Here is a 22,420-nt window from a genome sequence, read left to right on the forward strand (position 1 = left end):
TGTGTGTGTGTGTGTGTGAGAGAGAGAGAATGAGTCAGGCTGTAGTGTGTGTGTGTGTGTGTGTGTGTGTGTGTGTGTGTGTGTGTGTGTGTGAGAGAGAGAGAATGAGGTCAGGCTGTAGTGTGTGTGTGTGTGTGTGTGTGAGAGAGAGAGAATGAGTCAGGCTGTAGTGTGTGTGTGTGTGAGAGAGAATGAGTCAGGCTGTAGTGTGTGTGTGTGTGTGTGTGTGTGTGTGTGTGTGTGTGTGTGTGTGAGAGAGAGAGAATGAGTCAGGCTGTAGTGTGTGTGTGTGTGAGAGAGAATGAGTCAGGCTGTAGTGTGTGTGTGTGTGAGAGAGAATGAGGTCAGGCTGTAGTGGTTCAGTCAGAAGCTTTATTGGTACTCTTTACATCTCAGAGCAGAAGCAGATCGTCATCAGTGATTGGCTCTCGAGGGGTCAGTGCAGCCGCCACAGATAAACACAGTTAACACACACACACACACTCTCCAGCCAATCAGCACTGGGACGCTCAAATCACAGTCATCAAATCATGACAAGCAGCATCAGTCCTGTCTCACACACACACACACACACACACGCTCGTAGTGAAGGGTTTCATCATTAGCAGATCATTCCTTTATTCTGCAGTCAGTATCAGAGCAGCCGATGATGCGCAGTCATGTGATCAAACTGAAGAGTGAAGACAGACAGAGACGTGTGTGTGTGTGTGTGTGTGTGTGTGAGAAGAGCAGGTCTGCGTCACTCCGGCTTCTTCTTGGCTCCTGGAACCATCGCTTGAATCCTGAGGGAATACAGACGGACAAACTGAAGATGAGTTTAATCAATCCACTGCTAACCGCTAACTGCTAACCGCTAACCCCAGCACGACTGGTTATCCGCATGCTGTCGATCGGTCAGCAGAGAATCCGGCTAGTGAGAGTTTATTTCACGGCACATTATTTACTATGAAAGCATCGGTGACACTTTACAATACGTGTGCATTAATATGCATTAATTCATGCTTGACTAATGCACAGATAATCAAGAGTTAATGTGTGACTCATGAAGAACTAAAGCATTTATTAATGATCACTGCATCAGCAACTAATGAACATTATATATGATTAATAGATTAAGTTATACATGAATTTCTATTAATTAAATATGACAATGTATTAATTCCCTAATAACATATTATATTAACTAATAAATGTAAATTAATCTGTTAATTATCACAACGGGTCAAAGCCACGCATTTCAGCTTCCAGTTGTCAGCTTTAATTAATCATTAGATAAAGATTTGCAAAGGTTTCATTATGTCATGACTTCACTTGTTGGATCACTGTTAACTCATTGTTATGAATATGTCATTGTGGTTATGGCTTTTGAATCTATTTGAAATGAGTTAATAGTCTCTTGCACATCTTCTGTGTGATGCAGCTGATGTTATGGAGCATGTCTATTTTAAGATCAACCCCTACACTGGCGCTTCAGTGCCTCTTATGATTGCAAATCTAACTAATTCTTAATTGCAGTCTCTAATCTTATCATTTGTTCAATTAAAGCATTGCATATCACTCCCAAAACTATTGATCTGCTTAATTATTGATATTTACAGTTCATTTGAATATTTACTTTTTACTTTCGGTACTTGAGTACGTTTTAAATTGGATACTTGTGTACTTTTACTCAAGGGATGTTTGAATGGAGGACTTTCTACTTTTACTGGAGTCGTTTTTTATTCAGGTATATATACTTTACTCGAGTATAACTTGAGCACTTTTACCACCCCTGGTCAATTGTAATAAATTAAGCGTTTAAGCGTCACATAACCGACTGACACTTACTGACATTCTGACATCATTTAGTTTTTGACATTAAAAATACACGAAAGAGCTCAATTCACTTTTTTAAAAACATCTACATAGTTTTTATAACTGTGTGTTTCTGTTTTAGTCAGTAGGCCATATCAGGTTAAGCTAAAGCTTCAAATAAATTTGTTTATTTATTAATTTTTTTAATTTAATTTATTCTATTTCAAGTAATGAAGATTGTTTTAATGGTTTTAGTGAACTATCATAACCCTGATACTATATTGAATGTGTCTAATACTGGTCTTTCCTCCTGAATATGAATATGAATAAATGGTAATTCAATTAAATACAGTTTATTGTGTAAGCAAAAACGAATATATAATGCGTGACTTTTAATTATAAACCAGCTGGAAATACACCAGGACTCTTATTTTGAAATGTCTGCGCCTCTATTGCAGTTGCAGGAGCTCATTCAAGTTCAGGAGATCAAATATCCATTATTACAACCATCTAAAACATATTACTATATAAACATGATAAAGTAAACACTGTGATTATGTGTTATTATGATTATTGTGTGTTATTGATTGAGCCGCTCTGGAGCTGGATTGGGTGTGTGTGTGTGTGTGTGTGTGTGTGTGTTATTGATTGAGCCGCTCTGGAGCTGGATTGGGTGTGTGTGTGTGTGTGTGTGTGTGTGTGTGTGTGTGTGTGTGTGTTATTGATTGAGCCGCTCTGGAGCTGGATTGGGTGTGTGTGTGTGTGTGTGTTATTGATTGAGCCGCTCTGGAGCTGGATTGGGTGTGTGTGTGTGTGTGTGTGTGTTATTGATTGAGCCGCTCTGGAGCTGGATTGTGTGTGTGTGTGTGTGTGTGTGTGTGTGTGTGTGTGTGTGTGTGTGTGTTATTGATTGAGCCGCTCTGGAGCTGGATTGGGGGTGTGTTTGTGTGTGTGTGTGTGTGTGTGTGTGTGTGTGTGTGTTATTGATTGAGCCGCTCTGGAGCTGGATTGGGGGTGTGTGTGTGTGTGTGTGTGTGTGTGTGTGTGTGTGTGTGTGTGTGTGTGTGTGTGTGTGTGTGTGTGTGTTATTGATTGAGCCGCTCTGGAGCTGGATTGGGTGTGTGTGAGCCTGTAGGCCGTGTGTTTTCCTCCCCTAACCTCACTATTCTCCTCTCACTTTATCTGATGACCAAAATGACAGTAGATTTTCCTCATAGTTTTTGTCCTCCAACACTAGTTTTTATTTAGTTATCGTCTCGTTGTTGACGAAAATTATGACAAATTCTTCGTCAACGAAATGAACACTGGAGCTCAGGACTGCTGTAGAGCTGAGGGTCATGTGACCTGTGGGTCATGTGACCTGTAGAGCTGAGGGTCATGTGACCTGTGATGATGACACACACTCACCTCCCCATGACACCCTTCAGCTGAGCACTGACCCCAGAGATGACCTGATCAATCTGAGTCTGAGAGAGAGAGAGAGAGAGAGAGAGAGAGAGAGAGAGAGAGAGAGAGAGAGAGAGAGAGAGAGAGAGAGAGAGAGAGAGAGAGAGAGAGAGAGAGAGAGAGAGAGAGAGAGAGAGAGAGAGAGAGAGAGAGAGAGAGAGAGAGAGAGAGAGAGAGAGAGAGAGAGAGAGAGAGAGAGAGAGAGAGAGAGAGAGAGAGAGAGAGAGAGAATGAGCGACAATTTTTGTGAAATGTGAGGACATTCCATAGGCGTAATGGTTTTTATACCGTACAAACCGTATTTTCTATCCCCTTACACTGACCCTAAACCTACCCATCACACACACACACACACACACACACACACACACACACACTGCCCCTAAACCTACCCATCACACACACACACACACACACACACACACACACACACACACACACACAGCCCCTAAACCTACCCATCACACACACACACACACACACACACACACACACACACACACACACACACACACACTGCCCCTAAACCTACCCATCACACACACACACACACACACACACACACTGCCCCTAAACCTACCCATCACACACACACACACACACACACACACACAGCCCCTAAACCTACCCATCACACACACACACACACACACACACACACACACACACACACACACACTGCCCCTAAACCTACCCATCACACACACACACACACACACACACAGCCCCTAAACCTACCCATCACACACACACACACACACACACACACACACACACACACACACACTGCCCCTAAACCTACCCATCACACACACACACACACACACACACACACACACACACACACACACTGCCCCTAAACCTACCCATCACACACACACACACACACACACACACACACACACACACACAGCCCCTAAACCTACCCATCACACACACACACACACACACACACACACACACACACACACACACACTGCCCCTAAACCTACCCATCACACACACACACACACACACACACACACACACACACACACACTGCCCCTAAACCTACCCATCACACACACACACACACACACACACACACACACACACACACACACACACACACACACACACACCTGGTGTCTCTCGTAGGCGAGCGGGCCGCTGAACGCTGACACCAGACCTGCAGTGTGAGAGTGAACATCATTACTCTTCATATCTGACACAGAACAGCTGATCTGAGAACAGCTGGAGATCTGATCTTACCCAGGATGAGGAGTGTGAGTCCGTTAAACCAGGCGCCCACATACGTGCAGACCCACAGCAGCGCAGCCAGCTGGAGGACACACACAGTTAGCATCATCAGCACACACAACATCACCTGAGAGGTCAGAGGTCAGAGGTCAGACCTTCAGCGAGTCGATCAGGTCCTCCACCAGGAAGAGGCGGCGCAGCTCCTTCAGCGCCCCATTGACCCGGCCCAGAGCGGCCTCACTGTGCCTCTGCAGCGCCTCACTGGACACACACACATCCCTCTCCAGCACACACCTGAGGAGACAGGGGTCAGGGGTCACACTCAACACCAATCACAGCGGAGGAGAGCATCTGCTGGATGACCTCAGGGCTGACCCTGACCTGGATGTGGTTCTGACGTCCCTCTGAGCACAGAGATCATGTGATGTGGATTTGGGTGAGTTGTACTGTATCTAACACAGGGTTCTTGGCTGTCAAATTTAAGACCTTAAGACATTATTGTATTATTATTATTGCTCTGTATTAAGTCTATCATGCGACGAAAATACTTTTTGAGCGGAAAAACAACAAAAATAACGACTTTATCACACTATTATTGTTGTTCAATTTGAGCCTCTGACGAGAGTTTGCGGGAGCGCCACGACGCATGCGCGAGAACTGAGATTACGGCGTTCTTCTTCTACTACTACTTGACTGGCTGCTCACTCTTTCGGAGTAGGGTTAATCTCAGTTCTCGCGCATGCGTCGTGGCGCTCCCGCAAACTCTCGTCAGAGGCTCAAATTGAACAACAATAATAGTGTGATAAAGTCGTTATTTTTGTTGTTTTTCCGCTCAAAAAGTATTTTCGTCGCATGATAGACTTAATACAGAGCCACTGTAGTCATTTGGACTCCTTAAATGACGTTTTTACTTACTATTCTGGGCCATCAAGTTTCAGTCCCTCTGAAAGCCTATGGAGGAGTGAGACAGCTCTCAGATTTCATCAAAATATACTCAATTATGTTCCGAAGATGAGCGAATGTCTTACATGGTTGGAACAACATGAGGGTGAGTAATTACTGACAGAATTTAAATTTTTGGGTGAACTAACCCTTTAAATTAAAAAAAAATTTAATTTTAGACATGTTAAGACTTTTATCCTCTTAACCTGCGCCCCTATTTTTGAGAATTCTTTGAAAACGATATACCCAAATGAAAATGTCTGCAGCTCTTAAACCCTATGGTCTATATTCATAAATCTGGTCTTATTTTAAACTAGACACTTGAAATGTTGCTACCCAAGAGTCATAATAACTCAAAGTAATATGGGAACAGAGTAATATACATGTAAGTGACTTTTCACTTAGGGAAAAAAATATGATAATTTAATGTTAAGAGCCTGAAAATAACTTCAATATAAAACTGAATGTGTAATCATGTCATGATTGAAATATGAGGATGATTCTCTTATTTAATGGAGCTTCTGTGAGCTTTAATGTCAAGAAAAGTCTAGGCGTCCTTTCAAAAAGGCCATTTATTTCAGAACATTTGCTATTGTAAAGAGTAGTTTTTCATTCAAATAAATCTGCAATAAACTGCAATAAACTGCTAATTATAATGGATAAACAGTTACTGAAAAACTAAAGCAACTATTTACAGAGATCACAAAGTGTAAAAAGTAATTTAGTTGATGAGAAGTATCAGTCAGAGTCTGCGCGCTGCAGTTTCTGCCTAAACACTGGCGGGTGCCATGAGAAACGCGTGCCGGTGTGTTGAAAGCTTACGCACTTACACTAGTAGTATTCATACTTACGTAATCTGCGCAAGATAATGCCTTTTGATTGGTTACTAAGTCCATCAATCAAACCTTTGTTGGAAAGGCATTGGCTGGGCACTGAGTGCCTTTATCCAACGAAAACCATGGGCGCAATGATTGACAGCTCACCAAGCCTGTAAGGCGCTTCCTCTATATGATGCATCACAGGAGAGACTCTGATTGGAGGAGAGAGATGAGGGAGGGTTTATATTACGTGGGAGAGACTATTCTAGCAGGGGGAGTTTGCCAGACACGGATTAGAATCGACATTTCATTGAAAATGGACATGATTGATCACGCTAACTCAAAACTCTCTTGCAAACAACGAAGGATTTTTAGTTTTTTCCCTATTTTTTCGTTGTTTTGGATTAAAAAGTGGGATGCATTTTGAAGAGTGGACTCTTACACAGAGATGTATGCGGGTGTTTATTGGATTCGTCCGATCTGATCTGAACGACAGGAGATGAAAGATGAGTAACGCTGATATTATGCTAATGTTTACATGGCTGGTCCTTTAGAGTTTCATTTAACCCTTTCCTCTCTGGTGTATTTATTGCAAAAACAAGTTCGGAACATGAATCTTGAGTGTTTTAGCTTTCAAATGATGCATAGTTTGTGATAGTTGATTGAATATTTTGTATAAAACAAAAGGAAATAAAAGTACAGACACGCCCACTTCTGTCAACCCCCCCGCCCACGATCCGATGCAGGTTAAGAAGTTAAAAACCCCGCGGGAGCCCTGACCATCTGATGCTCATTCATCTTTATTTGGGCTGTAACTGGTGTATTAAACAGCGCCGAAACAGTATTTATGTTTTGAGTTTCATAATAAAATGGATGTATTTGAAATCTGAGACATTGTTTAACATCAGAAGTAACACAGCACTGAGATTACGGTGATTTAATCAGGAGCTCTACAACTTTCCGTTCATTCTTCTGAAAACTCATCGATATCGGCCCGTAAAAATGATAACAGATTAAAATATATATTTTATACAATATTTTTTACCCAGCCCTAAATCACACCATCACACATGAACATAATCGATAAGAGTGTGTGATGGTACCACGATTACACACATCATCCGTTTCCAGAAGCTTCTCTCTCTGGCTTCTGCCGCTGGAGTGATCTTCCCAACTCTCTCCTCATCCTGTGGGGAAGACTCTGGCCGTTCCTCAGCTACTCTAGCCCTGCTCATGTTCATGGCCTCTGAGATGGGCCGCTCGTGTTCCTCAGCCGCCAGTCCTCTGGGTAAAAGCGTCTGCTAAACACACACACACACACACACTCACTCCGACTCACTTGAACGGATGTCCTTCGTCAGACTTCTGCACCGCCTGCAGGACGCCCTTGTATATCCTGAAGGTCAGGGTGATGGAGAGCAGGGTCAGGGCGGAGTAGGCCAGAACGCTGATGATGCTGCAGCAGGTGAGGGAGAGGAGGAGGAAGAGGCTGGAGCTGAAGACCAGCGCGCTCGACCTCACGTCCCGCCAGTACAGCAGCTGGAGCGCTGAAACACACACACACACACACACACACACACACACACGGGTCAGGATCAACATGCACAAGCTCTCGCTACACCAGCACATCTCCTCCATCTGCTCACAGATCCACTACAGGATGATGGAGAGTGTGTTTCTCACACACACACTCGTGTTTCTCTGGCACAAACCGGTTAAGACTGACTAACGAACTGCTCAAAACCCACATTATTTGATATTTGATATGAATAAAGGGCAAAAACAAGATCCGTCATCTTTCAGTCTGTAATGCTAAAATACTTCAAATTGTTGCTTTAAATCGAAAAACAAAAACCGTGACTTTGCAAATGTATTAAATGAAGATTTCACATGTGATTTCCCAAAGCATCTGAAGTGGCCCACTGGAGAACACTAGGTCAGGTGAGTGAGTACCTGTAGTACCTGCTTCCCCATCTCCTCATCTCCAGTGTTTACACCTGGTCATGTGGTTTCTCTGATGGGAGAGCTATCCCAGATGAAACGGGTCTAATGCTCTGGTTGTTGAAAACATGAGTGTGTGTTATGGCAGGGGTTTTCAAACTTTATGATGCCAAGGACCCCCAAATATGACTAACCTTTATGAGGGACCGCCTTCCTAAAATCCATCTGTTTTTATGTACGAAAAAACATTTAAACTGTAGATAAATAGTAAGTGTGACATTATAAATACAACATATTGTATCCCAACTTAAATTGGCTATTAATGTTGGATGTATAAACCTGAAGAATAACATTTTCAATTAAAAATTATTTGTATAGGCAAATTTCACAATAAATGTATGCAAGCAGCTCATACTGCGTTAAGAAAACTGCCTTACAACCCCAGTGAGTGAGATAAAGGGGACTAGTGAGAGAAACACACTAGAGATACAAAGCAAACATATACAATTCTGGAATGTATACGGCAAGAAAAGAAAAGAAACATTAGAAATGTTAGAATATTAGGTCAAATTTATCAATTTTTCCTTTGTCTTTTTATTTTCAGAAATTTTCTGAAGACCCCTTAGAACCTTCTGGAGGAGCCCAGTTTGAAAACCCCTGTGTTATGGGCTATATGTCAAGATATAGCCAGATATGACGGCGCTACTGTCACACACATTGCCAACATACACACACACACACACACACACACACTGCCAACACACACACACACACACACACACACACACACACACACACACACACACACACACACACACACACACACACACACACACACACACACACACACACACACACACACACACACACACACACACACACACACACACACACACACACACACACACACACACACACACAGAACCGCAGATAAAACACACAATCCTCTTCATTTAAAGAAACGGACAGATGCCGCTCTCTCCCACTGAAATGAGCTGAGGATCAATAAAATGCTGTTGTTTTCATTTACGTGACCAAATGGTTTGGATCAATCTGATCAGTAAAGCACATGCCCAGGTGTAAAGCGGCCCTCTCCAGCCACAGTGAGAAACACATTCCCTGAAACCACCACATCTCTAGCGAATGCTGATCCCAGTCCAGCACATTCGCTGGGATGTTCTCCTGCCATTGAAGATCCGTTTTAAAAAGCTGGTTCTAGTCCACCTAGTTTTGCAAGACGTAGCAGCGAATCATTAAACAACTGCTACTTTTGCCCCACCGCACCCAGAACCTTTGGCCAGATTATCAGCCTGAGCCGATTCCTCCTCTCTGAGCAAAGGTTGAGCAACAGCAGCCACAGGATCTGGATCCCGTAAACCCAAACGCATGGTGAAGACAGCAGGAGCGCCAGCGGCTGGCCAACACCTCTCCATCTGCTGGGTTAGGGTCAGGGTCAGGGTTCGAGAGAGCGGAGCCGTACCAGTGTGTGTCCAGTGTGCGGAGGGCTGTTGGTCCGTCGGCTCCATGTGTGCAGTGAGACGGGCGGCTGACAGACAGCTAGAGGTTAGAGAGGAGGGAGGAGTCTCCTGCATCAGCTGACCCGCAGATATAAGGCTCAGCTCCACCCACACACACACACACACACCACAGACGGACACACTCCTGAACACCAGCCCTGAACAACACTTTACACTCTCAAGACCCTTAAAAGACGTCGATACAAAGTCCATCTCACTACAGCGGCTCTACAATAACTTTATGAAGACGAGAATAGTTTCTGTGCGCAAAAAAACCCTAAATAACGACTTATATAGTGATGACCGATTTCAAAACACGGCATCATGAAGCTTCGAAGTGTTATGAATCAGTGAGTCGATTCAGCGGTTCAGAGCATTATTAATCAGTGAGTCGATTCAGCGGTTCAGAGCATTATTAATCAGTGAGTCGATTCAGCAGTTTGAATCGCCAAATTTCAGCAGTTTGGCGGTTTGCCACGCGATCCGAATCATGAATCGACTCACTGATTCATAACGCTCTGAACCACTGAATCGACTCACTGATTCATAACGCTCTGAACTGCTGAATCGACTCACTGATTCATAACGCTTCGAAGCTTCATGAGGCCGTGTTTTGAAATCGTCATCACTATATAAGTCGTTATTTAGGGTTTTTTTGCGCACAGAAACTATTCTCGTCTTCATAAAGTTATTGTAGAGCCGCTGTAGTGAGATGGACTTTGTAACTTTAGTCTTTAGTGTCTTTTAAGGGTCTTGAGAGTGTAAAGATGAGCCAATGGAGGCCTTTCAGAGCATCAGATTTACACTAAAATATCTTCATTTGTGTCTGAAGATGAACGGAGGTCTGACGGGTGTCCAACCACATGAGGCTCAGTCATTCATGACACAATCTACATTTTTGGGAGAACTAACCCTTTAAGTCAATGCAAAGACGTGAATAGACATTCTGTGGTGCGATTCGGGTGAATGAGGCGCCGCAAATTGAGCGTTTGACGCGCAAATGCCGCGAATCGCCCGAGTTGAAAAATCTGAATTTGGCAGATATTCGCGCCACGTTAACCAATCAGGAGCTTTTCTTACTTAGCATTTTTTGTCTTGTTTTCAGTCCAAATATGTAAAAAATCTTACATTAAGAAGCATTTACTAGACAAACAAAAGTTTTTGTCTTGTTTTGGGGGAAAATAACTCAAAATTAAGGGAGTTTTTGCTTCAAATAAGCAAAATAATCTGCCAATGGGGTAAGCAAAATAATCTTGTTTTCTGTTTGAATTAAGACTATTTTGCTTATTTGAAGCAAAAAATCCCTTAGAGTTATTTTCCCCCAAAACAAGACAAGATTTTGAACATATTTGGACTGAAAACAAGACAAAAATACTAAGTAAACTGTAAACACTGACCTAAGGCTTCAGACCAATGAGTGGCCCTGTAAACACTGACCTAAGGCTTCAGACCAATGAGTGGCCCTGTAAACACTGACCTAAGGCTTCAGACCAATGAGTGGCCCTGTAAACACTGACCTAAGGCTTCAGACCAATGAGTGGCCCTGTAAACACTGACCTAAGGCTTCAGACCAATGAGCGGCCCTGTAAACACTGACCTAAAGCTTCAGACCAATGAGTGGCCCTGTAAACACTGACCTAAGGCTTCAGACCAATGAGTGGCCCTGTAAACACTGACCTAAGGCTTCAGACCAATGAGCGGCCCTGTAAACACTGACCTAAAGCTTCAGACCAATGAGTGGCCCTGTAAACACTGACCTAAAGCTTCAGACCAATGAGTGGCCCTGTAAACACTGACCTAAGGCTTCAGACCAATGAGTGGCCCTGTAAACACTGACCTAAGGCTTCAGACCAATGAGTGGCCCTGTAAAACACTGACCTAAGGCTTCAGACCAATGAGTGGCCCTGTAAACACTGACCTAAGGCTTCAGACCAATGAGTGGCCCTGTAAACACTGACCTAAAGCTTCAGACCAATGAGTGGCCCTGTAAACACTGACCTAAAGCCTCAGACCAATGAGTGGCCCTGTAAACACTGACCTAAGGCTTCAGACCAATGAGCGGCCCTGTAAACACTGACCTAAGGCTTCAGACCAATGAGTGGCCCTGTAAACACTGACCTAAGGCTTCAGACCAATGAGTGGCCCTGTAAACACTGACCTAAAGCTTCAGACCAATGAGTGGCCCTGTAAACACTGACCTAAGGCTTCAGACCAATGAGTGGCCCTGTAAACACTGACCTAAGGCTTCAGACCAATGAGCGGCCCTGTAAACACTGACCTAAGGCTTCAGACCAATGAGCGGCCCTGTAAACACTGACCTAAGGCTTCAGACCAATGAGCGGCCCTGTAAACACTGACCTAAAGCTTCAGACCAATGAGCGGCCCTGTAAACACTGACCTAAGGCTTCAGACCAATGAGTGGCCCTGTAAACACTGACCTGAGGCTTCAGACCAATGAGTGGCCCTGTAAACACTGACCTAAGGCTTCAGACCAATGAGTGGCCCTGTAAACACTGACCTAAAGCTTCAGACCAATGAGCGGCCCTGTAAACACTGACCTAAGGCTTCAGACCAATGAGCGGCCCTGTAAACACTGACCTAAGGCTTCAGACCAATGAGTGGCCCTGTAAACACTGACCTAAGGCTTCAGACCAATGAGTGGCCCTGTAAACACTGACCTAAGGCTTCAGACCAATGAGTGGCCCTGTAAACACTGACCTAAGGCTTCAGACCAATGAGTGGCCCTGTAAACACTGACCTAAAGCTTCAGACCAATGAGCGGCCCTGTAAACACTGACCTAAAGCTTCAGACCAATGAGTGGCCCTGTAAACACTGACCTAAAGCTTCAGACCAATGAGTGGCCCTGTAAACACTGACCTAAGGCTTCAGACCAATGAGCGGCCCTGTAAACACTGACCTAAGGCTTCAGACCAATGAGTGGCCCTGTAAACACTGACCTAAGGCTTCAGACCAATGAGTGGCCCTGTAAACACTGACCTAAGGCTTCAGACCAATGAGCGGCCCTGTAAACACTGACCTGAGGCTTCAGACCAATGAGTGGCCCTGTAAACACTGACCTAAGGCTTCAGACCAATGAGTGGCCCTGTAAACACTGACCTAAAGCTTCAGACCAATGAGCGGCCCTGTAAACACTGACCTAAAGCTTCAGACCAATGAGTGGCCCTGTAAACACTGACCTAAAGCTTCAGACCAATGAGTGGCCCTGTAAACACTGACCTAAAGCTTCAGACCAATGAGTGGCCCTGTAAACACTGACCTAAAGCTTCAGACCAATGAGTGGCCCTGTAAACACTGACCTAAGGCTTCAGACCAATGAGCGGCCCTGTAAACACTGACCTAAGGCTTCAGACCAATGAGTGGCCCTGTAAACACTGACCTAAGGCCCGCTGAAGCATTGCTTCATCTCTGCGGAGCTGCACACACACACCACTCCCGTTTATATGTGAGGAAAACCATCCTAATCAAGATAGCAGGCCATCATATACAGCTGTATTTAGAGGACTCTCATTGGTTAGCGTATCTGCTATCACCAGCTCAATATCTGAAGATTGAACATTGAACATCTGTATCCTCTACTGATCAATGGGCATAGTTCAACACACACTCCTTCATCCAATCAGACCAGCGATCCGTCATCGTGTTAAACAATATGATGTGAATGTGTTACTGCTTCCTGTGTTCTGTCAGTTATATCATCGATACTGAGGTGACATTGCCAAATTCTTTATTTCACATTTTGCCTCTTTCTGTTTTTGAATCTTTTTATATTGACTGTGTGAATTTGTATTCTCGTGATTTGATGTATGAAAAGTGCAAATAAATTATTATTATATTGGTCTGTCCCCAACGGTTATTTTGGTAATCGAGTAATCTGGTGATTATTTTGATGATTAATCAGAAATTTTTTAGACCCAAGCCTTTAAAATGATTTAAAATACATTTATAATAACAACGAGGCAATAAAAATAGTTTCAAATAAAGTATCAAAATCAAGTAATTATACTAGTTTATAGAATAACGCTGTTAAATGCACAATAGACCATCATCTCATGTCCATGATGTATAATAACTAACGCCTGCAGAGGGCGGCAGCGGCTTTACAGCAGATCTAATCCTGCTTTAATATTGGCCACACCATGGCCCGGTTTCACAGACAGGGCTTAGACTAAACCAGGATTAGGCCTTAGTTCAATTAAGACATTTAAGTAACTTTTATAAACATGCCCAAGAAAAAAACATTACTGGTGTGCATCTTGAGACAAAACAATGCCACTGACATATTTTAAGATTTGTCAGTGCAAGATTCTTTCAGTTAAAATAGCTCAAACATGCATTTTAGTCTAGGATTAGCTTAAGCATTGTCTGTGAAACCGGGGGCATATTTATTAATCCAAATGTTTATTAATCTTTAACATTTGTTCACTTCTTTACGATAGAAATGCTTCAGCCGCTGTCATTTCTCGATTAAGAACAAACTCAGAGCGAGCGTTTAGACTGATTTTGAAATGAACAGTTTGCACATTTAGAAACATACACTCTAAAAAAAAAAAAAGGTTCTATATGGCACCAAAAATGGTTCTTGGCTCGTAATCAGAGGGCCGGGGTTTCCAATCCTGATCCTGGAGGGCCACAGTCCTGCAACGTTTAGCTCCAACCCAATTAAACACACCTGAACCAGCTAATCAAGGTCTTATTAGGGATACTAGAAACTTCCAGGAAGGTGTTGAGGCAAGTTGGAGCTAAACTCTGCAGGACAGTGGCCCTCCAGGACCCAGTTTGGACACCCCTGTCATAGGGGAACCTTTTTAGTGCTATATAGCACCAATTTTGGTGCTTCGGTGGTTCTTCAGCGGTTCTTTGACTAAAGGCCTTTGCACACTGAGTCCGAAATTCGCATGCGAAATTTTCGCACGTCAAAAAATAAATTAGACCTCACGTTATGTCAATCACGCTTGCACACTGCCTCCGAAACTTTCGTCCGTCAAAAAAAAAAAAAAATCGGAACAGGTTCGATTTTCTGCGTTTTTCGCATCCGATTTTCCCATCTACAGCGCTGATGTCCAACCTAAACCTGCTGGCAGTGCTGGAGAATGAATCGCCAGTGCTCAGATACCTACAATTATATATACACAAATATTATTGTATCAAAAATACAACAATATCACAGCTATAATTATAGCACACGCGGTTTACAGGGAGTTGGTGTGTGTGTGTGCGCGCACTGCCAGTCTCTGTTCAGGATTGGAGATTGGTGGTCTTTTTAATATGTGGCTCCAGTATCGCTAGCAAAGCATCAAACTGAGCCACTGACATTCAACTTTGAATTGGTCTGGATAATCCGCAGCTCCTTGATAAGGAGGTGGAAGACGCCATTTTGTGTTGTTTTGCGGGTTTTTTTCGTAACACATTCATTAATACGCATCGGACTCAGTGTGCAAGGTCTCTGTGCGTGACAAATTTTTCGGATCACGTATACGAAAAAACACATGCGAAAATTTCGGACTCAGTGTGCAAAGGCCTTTAGGTGCTATATAGCACCTCTGAAGAACCGCTGAAGCACCAAAACTGGTGCTATATAGCACTAAAAAAGGTTCCCCTATGATTACGAGCCAAGAACCATTTTTGGTGCCATATAGAACCTTTTTTATTAGAGTGTTTATTGGTTTATAAATGATTCACCTTCCTCATCTCTGATGTTCCCAGATGAACCCAAGCGAGCCGAACTCTCAGCACATTCAGAGAAGAGTTTGAGTCGCTCAGGTCATGTGGAGCAGTGTTTACTGTGCCGCTCTGATGCCCAGAACACACCGGAGCTGCTTTGTTTATATAGGGTACACAGGATAGCTCTTCCGGTTTCCCGCTTTTTCCTCAGCTGTAGAGAACGGTCTAATAATGCGGTTCATTGTCGGTGCAGCACCACTTCCGGTATTTTGCCGGTTACTCGACACGGGTACATTGCAAATGTGGATTTTTTTAAAACCAAGGAATCGTGACAGCTGTGATTAGAGCCAAAGTGCTCATCGTACACATCAAATGTTCCAGAGGGTGATCATGCAAACAGACCCATAATGCAACATCATGCCAAAGGTGAGATGCATGAGATGAGGGGTAAAGGACACACACAGACAGAAAACGATGGGACACAGACACACACAGACAGAAAACGAAAGGGTCCAGTGAAGGGGAACGAGCACTGATGGAGGTCCGGGATGAATTTACCTGCGGCCCCGCTCACATCGGCCAATGGGCATGCTCCTCTGGCTTCAGCTTCCTGCTTCCCGGGTCCGGGTTCATCGGCTGGAGGACTGATTGGTGGAGTTGGGGACAGTTCTTGTAGACCGGCCTTCTCTCTCCCAGTGGAGGAAGCGTCTGACGCCTGAAGAAGGGAAGAGCTTGATCGCTCTTCATCCAGCAGCTCTTCCGAGGGTTTGGGGAACGCCGGGCTATCCTGGGTCTCCAGAAACTCGTCTCCTCGTGGCGGCCGCTCCACGAACTCGAAGTCTTCAGACGACGGCTCGGACCCCTCGTCCGCCAGGGCCCTCTGCTCCAGAACCGGGGAGAAGGAGTCTGCAGACGGACTCTCAGAATCCCAGTGTTCTTCAGCCTTTCCCAATGGGAAGTTGAGGCATTCGAAGCGGAGCGGCGTTTGAGCAGAAGTCTCCACACCGTCCCTGTCCTTCAGAAGCCCGTCTGTCTCCTTCACGAGATCTAAAGCCACTAAACTGGGCTCCGACTGGTTCTCTTCCTCCAGCTTGGCCTGTTCTGCAATCCTCGCCTCTGTGACCTCCGCCATCTCCTTCAGCAGCAGAACCTTGGAGTCCAGTCCCAGCAGGTTGTTAGCGGACACCGAGAATGGGGAATTTGGGGATTCGCTCACACTTCGATGAACCGGGCTGAACTCGGGACTTCCTTCTGATGAGCCGGAGTCCACCTTCTCCGGGTTCATGGGAGAAGACTTGAGGATATCTGGGAGAGACATGGGCCGGTCATCGCTGACCTCTGAGAGCGCCGGGTCCGCCTCCCGTTGGATCTCTCTGGACTCGGACAGCGCTTGACCTTCGTCTCCATCATGCGCGTCTTGGACCAGGTCTGGAGACGGGCTATCAGACACCTCGTTGTCGTTGAGAGGGGAAAGCGCCTTCTTCGGTTCAAACATGAAGTCGTCATCGGACTGGCTTAGCACATCCGGGTCGAATCCTGCCGGGTCCTTAAATCCCAAAGGATCCATGGTGGAAGCTAGAGATGGAGAATCCCAGCGGTCTGCGGGATCAGAATGAGACTCGGTGAGGACTCGTCCAAGAGTTTGATTACACCCGTTTCTCCTTCAGGGAAACCATCCACTTTTCCCTAGAATCAGCTGGTCATTTAACACACATATAGGCAATATATGAGGATGTTAACGGAGATTAACTGAGCCTCGAGAAGTCAGAGGATCCATCGGCCATCGGAGCAGAACCCCAGCCGTCTCCAGAACACACTCGCTCAGGCTGCATTAGGGCTGTCAAGAGTGCCAATCAAATCTTAATAACACAGTGCTATGGGCAGTACCAACTCATTTGGTGCCACAATTATGGTATTTTAGAGAAGGCTTGGCTGATGAACATCATACCGACGTTCATCTCCCTTCATATGTTGGTGTGTGAACTGGGATTGAAGTGTGTTACGGCGTAAAGCAAGCCGAGTGTTAACTGTTAAAGCACACACACACGTGCACCACACCGTAATGTGTGTGTCGTTACACCCCTAGTAACTGGCATGGGTACGCATTACTGGCATCATGACAACCCTAGTCCAGATCAGTGAACACAAGCAGGTCTGTCACACACACACACACATACACACACACACACGTTTAACAGAGGTTAACTTCCAAGATCTTACATTAATATCAGGTCAAACCTCACCCTAAAATGCAAGCAAGAAACAAACGTCAGAGATCATCTTCAGCATTCGAGGGCAGAAGTGTACCTGATGGAAGATGAGGCTGGAAGAGCGCAGGAGGGGCGGCAGGAAGTTCCGGCTCATCTGAAAAACAGCAGAAGAAGACGTTTCACTCACTGAAGAAAACCATTTAAACTCTAGTCAGCTGTGCTCCTGCCATCACAATCAGAAAATCCCAGGAATAAACCCATGTTTGTGTGACTAACGCCAGGTTTTGTTGTGGACATTAAAGGGTCAGTTTCAAAACATGTCGTCTCAAACCCATCAGCCCTTTGTTCAACTTCAGACACAGGTGAAGATATTTCTGATGACCCCAGAGCTCTCTGACCCCTCCATAAACAAACAATACCTAACCCTAGTGGGTGCAGACATGCACGGCATGCGCGCACACACACACACACACACACACACACACACACGCACGCACACACACGTGTGACACTCGCTCACTGTCTTTGTAGCCTCTGCGTGTGTCACTAAATGAGGACATAACCCTCATCTTAAAAAAACATCATAAACAACTTCGCGCCAAAACAGACGGAGCGCAATAATTCTGACTAAAATATACACATTTCTAAAATATTTGATGTTGGACAATAAATGTGCCATATGTAAAATTTTAAACCTACAAGTATCTATATTTTTATGAAAGTGGCCATTATAATTGGGTAATCAAATATAGGCGAATATCACATGCTTTGTTTTAATTTTCATTTTTAGTTCAGTGAATTAAAATATAAAATTATTAATACATGCCTACATTACATTCACCGCCAGTGGGATGTGACGTCTGATCCCCGGTGTCGTATATGGGATGTGACGTCTGATCCCCGGTGTCGTATATGGGATGTGACGTCTGATCCCCGGTGTCGTATATGGGATGTGACGTCTGATCCCCGGTGTCGTATATGGGATGTGACGTCTGATCCCCGGTGTCGTATATGGGATGTGACGTCTGATCCCCGGTGTCGTATATGGGATGTGACGTCTGATCCCCGGTGTCGTATATGGGATGTGACGTCTGATCCCCGGTGTCGTATATGGGATGTGACGTCTGATCCCCGGTGTCGTATATGGGATGTGACGTCTGATCCCCGGTGTCGTATATGGGATGTGACGTCTGATCCCCGGTGTCGTATATTGGATGTGACGTCTGATCCCCGGTGTCGTATATGGGATGTGACGTCTGATCCCCGGTGTCGTATATGGGATGTGACGTCTGATCCCCGGTGTCGTATATGGGATGTGACGTCTGATCCCCGGTGTCGTATATGGGATGTGACGTCTGATCCCCGGTGTCGTATATGGGATGTGACGTCTGATCCCCGGTGTCGTATATGGGATGTGACGTCTGATCCCCGGTGTCGTATATGGGATGTGACGTCTGATCCCCGGTGTCGTATATGGGATGTGACGTCTGATCCCCGGTGTCGTATATGGGATGTGACGTCTGATCCCCGGTGTCATATATGGGATGTGACGTCTGATCCCCAGTGTCGTATATGATGGGATGTGACGTCTGATCCCCAGTGTTGTGGCATGTCAGCGCGGGGTGGGGTTTGGGTCTATGTGTGATGGCTTATTAGTCTGACGGTGTTCACCATTAAAGTCTTGTGTTAACCAGCTCCTCGTGTTGGTAATTCATTGTGTTATCTAAACACTGGCGTGGTTGCAGCGGTGACGAATCCACTCCTTTAATGCATTCGTTAAGCTTTCGTTGAACAGTTTACGCTACGAATGTTTGTAAACTAAGAGCGGAGTAACTTTGATGACGAGACACGAGTTGTAAGCATGGCAAACACACACAGAGCACCGAAGCAGTGGTGCCTTACTAAAGTTGAGACGGTGAACTCCTTTGAGAATTGGCGTCAGAATCTTGTATACACGCTGTTACTGGACTCTGAATTTGCCCCGTTTTTAACGGACGGTGTGCAATGGGAAAAAAAGACGCGTACGTCACCATATAGGGGTTTCACCGATGATGATGCGGAGATTCCTGCAGCTCGACGACGCACGCGCCAACAAAAGGTTAGCATGCTTGAGCTTATGCTGGGACAGTTTGCAAATTATTGTCCAGTTATATCCCGCAACACTCTTGTTAAGAACTCCACTTGCATTGACCAGATATGGCAGACAATCAGGCTACACTTTGGATTTCAATCCACGGGTGCCCATTTCATTGACTTTACTGCCATTAAATTAGAGCCTAATGAGGGTCCAGAGGATTTATATCAGAGATTAATGGCCTTTGTTGAAGACAATTTACTTCGTAAAGACTCTTGTATTACTCATGGAGGGGCAGCTATTGTGGAGGATGAAGAACTCTCTCCCACAATAGAAAATGTTATTGTTCTCACATGGCTTCGACTTATACACAGTGAGCTGCCGAAACTCGTAAAGCAGAGGTATGGCACTGAATTACGATCACGTACACTGGCGTCTAAAAAACCAGAGATATCACAAGCTCTTAGCTCATTATTGGATGAGCTTCAGTCGTCAGAGGATGCCAGAGCTATGCGCACTGCTGTGTCGAACTTTCCAAGGCAGAGACCGTCGTCGTCTATGGGTCGATTTAGGAAGTCATGTCCATTATGTAAAGAGGCTCACAGACCTGATAATCACTTTCTCAGTAAGAAAAAACAGTTGTTGCGCCTGCACAGACCAACATCCTAGGATGGGTATGGAGCCAGGGTACTATCAGCGCTAGTCAACATCGCATTGCCACGTTAGCCTCATGCACCCCTCCTACGTGTGTTAGAGGTCTGAGATCTTTTATTGGTGCTTATAAAGTCTTAGCACGGGTACTTAAGGGATGTGCTTCAGTTCTTGCCCCCCTTGACGATATGGTTGCTGGGTGTGAGTCGAAAACTGCGATCGTGTGGTCAGATGAGCTTCTTCAGTGTTTTCACAGGGCTCAGAGGACATTATCCAGTAACTGTGCGGTGACAATACCACGACCCGATGACCAACTTTGGATCGTTACTGACGGTGCTTTCAGGGACCCAGGGCTTGGTGCAACATTGTACGTGACACGTGAGGGAAAATTACTGGTGGCTGGCTACTTTAGTGCTAAACTTCGCAAAAACCAGATCAATTGGCTTCCATGTGAAATTGAAGCTCTCGCTATAGCGGCTGCATTAAAGCACTTTGGCCCATTTGTTATCCAGTCAACAAAGAAGGCGTGTGTTCTTACTGACAGCAAACCGTGTGTGCAAGCCTTTGAGAAGTTATGTAGGGGTGAGTTTTCAGCAAGTCCACGTGTCACTACGTTCTTGTCAACTGCAAGTCGATTCCAGGTGTCTGTCCGCCATGTCGCTGGGGCTGCTATTCTTCCATCAGATCATGCTAGTCGTAATGCTGTAGAGTGCAACAGCCCTACATGTCAGGTGTGTGGATTCGTCCAGGAGTGTATGAATATGGTTGTACGCCGGTCTGACGTTGGTGACATTTTGCACGGAGCACAAAAGGTACCCTTTTCAAATAGAGCGTCATGGGTGTCCATACAGGCAGCTTGTCCAGATCTTCGTAGAGTATGTGCACATCTTCGCCAAGGTATACGCCCCTCTAAGCGAGTGACCAATGTCAGAGATGTGAAACGCTATCTGAACAATACCACTTTGGCAAAGGATGGGCTCTTAGTCGTACATCGTCATACACCGCTGGTGAGGTCTTCCGAGTGCATTGTCGTTCCAAGGAATGTGTTGCATGGCTTGCTTATGTCATTGCACATCAGGTTGAATCACCCGTCTGTAAATCAGTTGAGACTCGTAGTTAGCCGATACTTCTATGCACTGGATTTGGAAGCTGCTATTCAACACACCAATAAGGGTTGTCATCAATGTGCAGCATTAGCAAAGTCCCCTTCGTTTGTAGTGGAACAGTCCAGCAGTGACCCGCCTGAGGCTGTAGGATCCTCTTTTGCAGCAGATGTGTTAAAACGTGAACGTCAGCTCATTCTAGTTGTTCGTGAGGCTGTGACGTCTTTCACGACCGCCCTTTTGATTGCTGATGAGCGAAAAGAGACATTGCGGGATGGGATCGTAACCTTGTGCATTGGTCTGTGTCCACTCGATGGTCCGTTGGCAGTGGTCAGGACTGATCCGGCACCAGGATTCGCAGCATTAACAAATGACGAGGTGCTTGCACAGCATAGATTGGTCATTGAGTTGGGTGCAGCTAAAAATGTTAACAAAAACCCTGTCGCTGAAAAGGCCATTCAAGAGCTGCAGGATGAGGTTTTGCGATTGGAGCCACATTGTCAGTTTATCACACCTCTTCTTTTGTCTATGGCTGTCGCTCAGTTGAACAGCCGGATTAGGTCACGGGGCATGTCGGCCCGTGAGATGCTGTTCCAACGTGATCAGTTCTCTCTAAAACAGTTACCGGTCCACGATCAGGAGTTAATTGCTCAACAGCATACACAACGTCTGGTAAACCATCCTCACAGCTGTAAGGCTAAAGTTCCATCAAACCGATTTGCAGTTTGCCCAGATGTTGGCCCAGGAGATCTAGTGTACTTGTATAGTGATCGAAATAAGTCTCAGGCCCGGAGTCGTTATCTGGTACTTAGTACTGATGGAGCAACATTCGAAAGTTTACAGGCTCACAGCTACGACGTGGCTCGTATAGAGTTCGACTGAGTGATTGTTACAAAGTTGAGTCCATCATTTGGGTCTATGTGTGATGGCTTATTAGTCTGACGGTGTTCACCATTAAAGTCTTGTGTTAACCAGCTCCTCGTGTTGGTAATTCATTGTGTT

The 22,420-nt window shown here is 45.1% G+C and overlaps 1 protein-coding gene across 2 annotated transcripts in view; it reads right to left on the reverse strand.

Moving 5' to 3' along the window:
- Window positions 1–353: 353 nt before the first annotated feature.
- Window positions 354–22,420, reverse strand: part of rtn4b (reticulon 4b) — a 33,909-nt gene continuing 11,842 nt past the window's right edge. Inside the window, exons 2-8 of one of the 2 annotated variants that reach the window (XM_079843025.1) lie at window positions 17,688–17,744; window positions 7,579–7,786; window positions 4,635–4,773; window positions 4,492–4,561; window positions 4,362–4,408; window positions 3,202–3,260; window positions 354–782 (exon numbers count right to left, since the gene is read on the reverse strand). In XM_079843025.1, the coding sequence (XP_079699151.1) occupies window positions 740–782; window positions 3,202–3,260; window positions 4,362–4,408; window positions 4,492–4,561; window positions 4,635–4,773; window positions 7,579–7,786; window positions 17,688–17,744 (623 nt within the window). In that variant the 3' untranslated portion in view covers window positions 354–739. Of the gene's footprint in view, window positions 783–3,201; window positions 3,261–4,361; window positions 4,409–4,491; window positions 4,562–4,634; window positions 4,774–7,578; window positions 7,787–15,938; window positions 16,974–17,687; window positions 17,745–22,420 lie in introns of those variants that run through there. The other variant, XM_079843024.1, reaches the window with a different exon arrangement.

This window comes from Gobio gobio, assembly GCF_949357685.1.
Source record: "Gobio gobio genome assembly, chromosome: 18".
Taxonomy (NCBI): domain Eukaryota; kingdom Metazoa; phylum Chordata; class Actinopteri; order Cypriniformes; family Gobionidae; genus Gobio; species Gobio gobio.